This window comes from Tinamus guttatus, unplaced genomic scaffold, assembly GCF_059628265.1.
Source record: "Tinamus guttatus ecotype Peru unplaced genomic scaffold, ASM5962826v1 Tinamus_guttatus_pri_ptg000226l, whole genome shotgun sequence".
In the NCBI taxonomy this organism is placed as follows: domain Eukaryota; kingdom Metazoa; phylum Chordata; class Aves; order Tinamiformes; family Tinamidae; genus Tinamus; species Tinamus guttatus.
Window position 1 is genome coordinate 4,368,117 of NW_028288760.1, and position 7,510 is coordinate 4,375,626.

Sequence of the window (7,510 nt, forward strand, 5' to 3'; positions counted from 1 at the left end):
GAGAGCGGGAGCAGCCGGGGCTGGAGGCCGCCCTGGGCAGCCGTGTGCCCCTACCAGGGAAACGGGAGAGGGCCATGAAAAGTAGCAGATTCCCTCAATGTGGAGGTCTGTGGAGTTATTTGATGCAGTTTATTAAAAATGTGGTAACGGTGGCAGAGCCCTGAGCTGTTTGGGAAGCGGTTGGTCCCATTTCTTGGATGCTGGGTTTGTTTTGGCAAGCAGAGCTGCAGTATCTGTATTTTATCTGTGTATCTGAACATTCGCCTCTCAGATGTGACCCCAGTTTCACAGGATCCGTTTCACATTGTATCGAGTTTCGAACAGCTCTGAGCAGAAGTTGCCAGGATTTGGTAGCGGGAGATGGAGGTGTCTCCGCCGGAGGGGAGCCCGGAGCAGCCGCGTCCGCGCGAGGGGCCGGGGACCCTCCCGGAGACCGAAACTGAGCATTACAGGGAAATGAAACATTTGCCATCTTGTGAAAAGGCCTTTAATTAAGAGTAGGCTATGCTGACGTGCGGAAAGCAGGAAAAATTGACAGCGGATGGGCAGGCAGGGGAAGCGGGGAAAAAGAGAGGATAGAGCTCTTGGATGTTTTAATAAATGATGTATCTGATGAGTATTTGATATAGTTGAGAGTGCCAGGGTGTCTTGCATTCTCCGAGCCACATCTGAAGCTTATTTAGGGTTTTTAAAAAAAGAGAGTGTTTTTGAGATAAGGAATTTATTAATTATTTCTGCTAACTGCTGTCCAAAATGCAGTGGTAAAGTGCTCTTGATAAAAAACAGACTTCTGAAGCTATGGAAATCCCGCAGCTCCAGACGTGGCTGCACGTTGGGATGGTGTTCTGGAGTTGGGGATCCTCTCCATGCTTTGGGGAGGTGTTGGGGACTCCAGCCGATGCTGGGCGGGTTGCTGTGAGGCTCCGATGCATGTCCGTGCCGTCCCGCTCCGCACCGGAGCCGTCCGCGCCGCACTGCGCCCGGGCGATGGCCCAAGGATGTGCGGATGGGGGGGAGGCGAAACGACTGTCCTCAGATTTCAAAAATAAAACGGGTACCGTCGGTAATGCTCATCTGTCACCTGCTCTGATATTACTGTGTTTTTGGTTCTAGATAAGAACACGCTGTTGAAACCACGACCCGTTTCCAGGTTATTGAGGGAATCCTCCGGCGAGCTAGTTGTGCCCAAGCCCTTCCTCTGCCTGCAGCGTGGCCGCGCCGACGCTCCCTCCTCGCGCTGACTCCTCCTCTCTCTGCTTTTTTGCAGTGGGAACTCCGTACTATATGTCCCCAGAAAGAATACACGAAAACGGCTATAACTTTAAATCCGATATCTGGTCTCTGGGCTGTTTATTGTATGAGGTAAGGATCTTGCAGCCTTTCTTCACCCACCACAGCTTTTCCCAGCAGGAGTTAAGAGCAGGGTGCTGGTCCCAAGCACCTGATGTGCTGCAGGGTTATCTAAGAGAAGAATATTATACGGGTGTAACAAAACCGCCTCATGAGCACCAGCACCGAGTGTCGGCGCTGCCCGTCGCGGTGTCGGAGCTCGCGGCGGCGAGGCCGGCGCCGCAGCGGGCTGGCTGCAGGGGAGCTGCTGCAGGCTGAGCCTGGCTTGGTGCTCAAATCCCACGGGATGAGGGGAACGTTTGGGTTAAAGAATTGTAACTAATTATCATAGATCGAGGACGGAGAGCTCAAACAGAGCATTTCTCTGTCTAGCCTCAAATCCTTGCTGAAATAATGAAATTCAATAATTCAAGTGCCTTTTAGTAAAATCTTGAAGCAGCAGCAACAAATGGTTTGAAAGCTGGTGTTTTTGATGAGGGATAGTTTCGCTTGCAATGCTCCTAATGAGATGCTACGAAGGGAATGGTGCAGTGTAACCGTGCGCGATGAGGTGCTTTGGAAAGCAGCCGGGTGCCGCTTTACCCGGAGCCGGAGGAGGCCGGAGCTCGGAGCGCGCCGGGCGCTGCTGCTCCCGGGCTGCTTGGGGCCTTCCCTGAGACGCAGCTCTCCTGGAGATGGGATTCCAGATTTATGCACAGAGAAATATTTAGCATTGCGCTGTGTTTTTGTTGCAGGCAGTATGGTCCCCTTATGGCACTGCAGTCTCGGCGCTCCTTACATTCAAAAAAGCTGACTTAATTGCACACTAAACATAATTCTCTGGTAGGAGTCGTGGTACTGTAGTGATATGGGAGCGATTTGGCATATGGAGCATTTTGAAACTCCTTGCTACGCTGGTAAGCCTCAAGCTGGGGAGCAAGAGCTGCAAGAGCTGGCAAATTCCAGGGAATGCTGTCCGGTCCCTGGCCTCGCGTGCCGGGATGAGCAGCTCCTGGAATGCCCAAACTTTTCTGAATCGGAACCTGGAAATCAAATCCACCTCTCAAGTCGCCTCTTTTCAGAGGAGTTGTAGTTTATCGTCACTAATTGCTTGAATAAAAATGCTTCTCCTTTTGGCTTAGAAGTACGGAAATAATGTTTGTCTGGTTATGAGTCACTTCTGATATTTCTCCCTACAGATTGTATAGATAAACCGAAGAGAGATTTAATGTACAAATTGCCTTAAGAGACATGTGTGTCCACTGGCATTCGCTTACACAACCTCGAGGGCTTGGGGATGTGATGTCGGATAGCACCACTTAACTTTGACATTGATAATCGCCTAGTGCTTTTTATTAAATCTTATCAGTACAGTAGGAACTGTCTTCATCCCTCTCTTCCTCTGTAAAGCTGTCATCAAGATAACTTGGAGGGGATAAAAATAAGTTGTTTATTTCCAGAATATAGCTACAAGCAATGACTTTAGCAGCTCTAGCAAGATGATCAATTTAAACACTAACAGCAAGTCCTATGCATTTTCTTAACCAGTCATAGTGCATGGTGGTCATTTTAAGCGGAGATCTAGCGGTCCCGCTGTAATTGTTATAATCAAAATGTCAGGAGCAAACCCAAACGCAGCATCGCAAATTGCTGCTAGAGATAAATTTAGAGTCTGCGCCTGCTGCGTGAGCTGGAGCGGGCAGGGCCTCCCTTTCGGTTTTAATTCCCTCTTTTACCAGTTCAGTCTCCAGAAACGGAGTTGTTTCCTGTTCAGGCGCTTCCTTCAGTGCGTCACCGTTTAACTTGCTCTGGAGAGGAACGTTAACAGGGAGGGGAGACCCCGTTGGGGCGGCCGCGTCCCGGCCGGGCGCCGCGGGGCTGCGCGTCGCAAACCCCGTCCCTGCGCCCGCATTGCGGGGCCCGCTTCCGCACGGAGCCTGCAGCTCGCTTTGGAGCTCCCGTCATGGGAAGCGTGGCATAGGGAAAACCCTGGGATAAACCAGCCTGGATTCTTCCGGGATGCCCTTTGGGAACCATGCGCTCAGCGCTCAGCAATTCGGGTAACCGAGGCTCGACGTTTAATGTTCATTTAGGCCGCTTGGGCAAGGGCTTCCAGGGCAGATAATCTTCCCCATATGAAGATGCAACTTCCTTCCTGAGACTTAAGCCTAATATAAACACATCTTTTTAAAGAATCTCTGCGAGCCCTAGGAGGACATTTCCCCCACCGAAAAGCCCTCCTTGTACGCGCGTGTTCCGTTCATCTCCCAGGTCCCTATTTTTAGAGATGCAAATACTGGGTTTGTAAAGCAGAATCTAGAGAGGAAGCCAGCGGGTTGGATAGGAGAAGCTGCAGCAGCCCGAGACCTGCCTGGCTCCTCTTCCCTGCGCAGCAGCGTCGGAGGGGCCAAGGGCAGGGAGAGACATGGGGCAGCTGCTGCTGCTTGGGGTGTTGCTGGTTTTCTTTTTTAGGACTGAAGTGATTCATTCATGGTCAAGATTCTTTGTATTTCAACTAGCCAATGTGCAGAAATAATCTATTTATTTTTTGCAGTGATGTGTTAAAAATGTTGTTATCACATGCTATCAAAGACAGAAGAGCTTTTAGTCTTTAAAGAGCTCGTCATGGCTATGACGGGTTCGCCCTATGGCATGAGTGTCCTATCTGTTTATTTAAGAAAGTAGATATTTTGGTTCTTTGTACTTGGTGTCCCACAGCTGAAACACTTTGGGCAGAATTAAGCCCAGTGGTGGGAAAACAGCTTTTCGTGGGCGAGGAGATGCAGGGAGGAGCAGGAGCGACGGGTTTGGGTTCGGAGCAGTGGTGGCATCTTGCAGAACTGCCGCGTGCTCGGTGCGGCCTGGCCTTGCAGGCGCTCTCAGAGAGCAGCACATGCGTTTGCTCACTGTCAAAGAAGAAAATTTGCTCTTGCAAATCAGCAGTACTGAGGGCTATTAAATCCTGTACGTTTCTGAGATATTTTTTCTTTTTCCCTCCAGATGGCAGCTCTTCAGAGTCCTTTCTATGGAGATAAGATGAACCTGTTTTCTCTTTGCCAAAAAATAGAGCAATGTGACTACCCACCTCTTCCAGCTGAACATTATTCTGAAAAGGTAAACGGGGAGCGTTCGTGCAGGCTCCGGCAGAGCCTCCCCGCTCTGCAGGACGTCCCTTCCCCTTCCCTGCTCCGGGAAGGGCTGGGGTTGCCCCGGGCTCCCCTCGTGCCCCGTCAGCGGTGGGTTCTGATCCATGTTGAGGTACCGGCACAGAGGGCAGGGTGTTGATGGTGGAGAGCGTTGTGCTCGTTAAAGCTAATCCTAAATAGATGCAGATGATTGGGGAGGGCTCTAGGAAGGGTTCTGAGCTGGGCCGGGTCAAGGCCCCAGCCAGAGCCGTCCTCGCTGGTGGGGCCCGTGGGCCGGGCGCACGCGCTGCTGCATGGGGCGCTCTGCCTGCAGCTTGTACAGTCATGCTTTTAATTACCATTAAAATAATTGGCACCGTGGCTGCTGGGAGGATGTGAGAAGATCAGAGGCTCAAGGCTGTTTCTCCGCAGGCCTCGGGGAGCCGAGCAGCTTTTGGTGTCTGTATAATTAAAAGCTACAATCTTTCATGTGCACAATAAAGAGGGCTGGGAGGTGGGGAGGCTTCAGACCTTCCGCATTTTATTTATTAGAAATAATCAATGTCCAGTCTCTGCTTTGCGGAGCTCTGCTGGGAAACGCTGCTGCTTTGGCCAGCCGGGCTCTGGCACCTGGATCTGCAGGTGGTTCTACCGGGGCAGCGCTGAGCCGGCCGCGAGGACCTGGCGTTCCCGGAGCTGTGTCCGACTGACCCTTTCCTGTCTTTCAGCTGCGGGAGCTGGTCAGCATGTGCATATACCCCGATCCAGATCAAAGACCTGACATTGGTTACGTGCACCAAATAGCAAAACAAATGCATGTTTGGACCTCCAGCACTTGAACCATCTGCGCCCGCTCTCAAAGCCAGCACAGCTTAGTCTTACTTGAATTTTTTTTTCTCAGATGAAACCGACTGGTGCCTAGTCACACAAGCGGGAGGGTCGAGCACTCGTAGCAGGATGCTCCAATATTTCTGCAGGTTATTTAGCAAGGACTCTTACAAGGTGGTCATGCTTTAAAGTGACGATTCTGTGAGGTATTGCAAGTGATTTTTTTTTTTTAAGCCAATAACATGTTACAAATGTAGATCATTTAAGGGTCCTTTCTTAAAACTGTCGTGTGTAATCTAGGGTAGATTATATTAACAAGGGTGTCTTGGAGACCCCTTCTATCTTAACTGTAATGTGAAATATTGAAATAATTCCTTCAGTGAAATCACTTTATACTAATGTAAGAATTGCCATAGATTTTTGTGTAATTTGTATAACTGCTACTTTGCCTCTTCTGCAAATCGTTAATAGCAAATTCAATTTTTACTTCATATCATCTTTTAAAGCATCCATGTTTTTATTAATTCCCTCCTCTTCAGATGCAGGAACTGGGAAGGGTGTTGGGGTGAGGGAAATGTATTTGTTTCAAGATTTCTTTTTTTTTTTTTTCTTTTTAAACTGAAAATTTAGAGTGAGTAATTTACTGATGCATTTATCTGTTAATTTGGCTACAGCCAATGAGTTAAGTGTATACCTGGAGGGAAAAACAAAGAAACAAGCATTGCTTCTGCAAGTAACTTCTCTTTAAACTTGTTTTCCCACTTGGTATGAATCTTTTTTTGTTTTTTTTTTTTAGGCTAAAAGTTCTTATTAAAACAGTGTTACTCTAAGCCAGCTGTATTTTGGGGAAGATTTTATCAAATTCAGTGGTAGTTCGGGTACTGATAAAATACAAGCAAAGCAGTGTTTTAAACGTTCTGAAACATTTTAAAAAGAAATAGGTAAAATGCTTTGTGTATCTAATTCTGCGTAAGGATCGGCCCCTGTCCATTTAACTGTGAAACCTAATTTATAGAATGTGAATTTTTGTAACAGAGCAACCTGATTTGAAGGAGTCATCTTCTTTAGCGACACGAAAATTTTCAGCCAACAAATCCATTCATTGAATCAATGATTTGTTTCATTACTGTCGATGAGAAACGTTCACTGCTTTAGAACCACAGCCTGGATTCACGTTCAAGTGTTTCCGCTCCACGGGCCTGTTTGGAGCGGCGCTGCCCTGGCCGCTGCCCAAAAGCAGGTTTGTTGTGACAGTTAAAATGCAGCCTGTGCCTTTTTTTTTTTTCTCTTAAGAAAAACGTACAATCCTTAATTTTTTTGAAATAAGGTTAGGGTTAGCGGGTTAAATACATATATATGCTTTTAGTGAATTTTTTTTAATCTAATTTTTCTCTACTTAAAGGAAAACTGCCGTGCCATCTTCAACTACTTTTAATCAAATTTTGAAATATTTATGTAAGGTAGCAAAGGTAAGGCTGTTAATTGCTGTGAATAACGTTGGTATCAGTAGTGCGAGGTGCCATGGGGGTGAGCGTTCCCAGCAGCACGTTGAGCCGGCCGCGCTCTCCACGGAGAGCCAGGAAATCCAGCTCGGCGCGAGGAGGTCGGAGAGGCACCAGGCTGCTTCCCCGTTCCCATGCGCACGGTTCATGTACGGTGGGTTCTTCAGCGCTCCGTAGCGCCGAGACCAAAGGGTGTCGTTCTGCCGCCGCCGCTTTCCCTTGCGCCCTGGTGGCAGCTGCACATTCCTCGGGATGGCTGTGCCGCTCTCCGGCGGGAACGCGCACGGGCTCTCGGGCTGGCGGGGAAGCTCCACGTACTTGACTATCTGGAGAAGTCTGGTCACTTTCTTGCTACATGGAATTTATTCGTGCTTATAAGTAAATGTATTTCAGAAGGTAATTTTTTTTTTTTGCAATTGTGCATTTTTAGATAAATAAAACAATGATTTACAAAATAAACACCTTTGTTAAGAAAAAAAGTATGAGTCTACCTATTAAGGAAAAATATTGTTAAAAATGGTCGCTGAAAAGAGTTTAAATGTCAATGTGAAACTTTCTAACAGCTCTTAGGAGATGTTAATGCTTCACGGCAGGCTCTGCTGCCAGGAGTGGACTCTAGCGACTGTCAGTTATCCCGAGGGAAACCTGTGCATGGAACTTCAGCCTCCAGCCGTGTGGCCCAGCTAAAGACACGGAAACTGGTAGCAAATGTGAGGCAAGGAGCAG

The 7,510-nt window shown here is 48.2% G+C and overlaps 1 protein-coding gene across 2 annotated transcripts in view; it reads left to right on the forward strand.

Annotated features, from left to right (window-relative positions):
• The window catches only part of NEK6 (NIMA related kinase 6), a 42,046-nt gene extending 36,265 nt beyond the window's left edge, over positions 1 to 5,781 (forward strand). For both annotated transcript variants that reach the window (XM_088525398.1, XM_088525399.1), the window contains exons 8-10: positions 1,268 to 1,362; positions 4,330 to 4,443; positions 5,183 to 5,781. In XM_088525398.1, coding sequence (XP_088381524.1) covers positions 1,268 to 1,362; positions 4,330 to 4,443; positions 5,183 to 5,293 — 320 coding nt within the window. In that variant the 3' untranslated portion in view covers positions 5,294 to 5,781. The remainder of the gene's footprint in view (positions 1 to 1,267; positions 1,363 to 4,329; positions 4,444 to 5,182) is intronic.
• Positions 5,782 to 7,510: the final 1,729 nt, after the last annotated feature.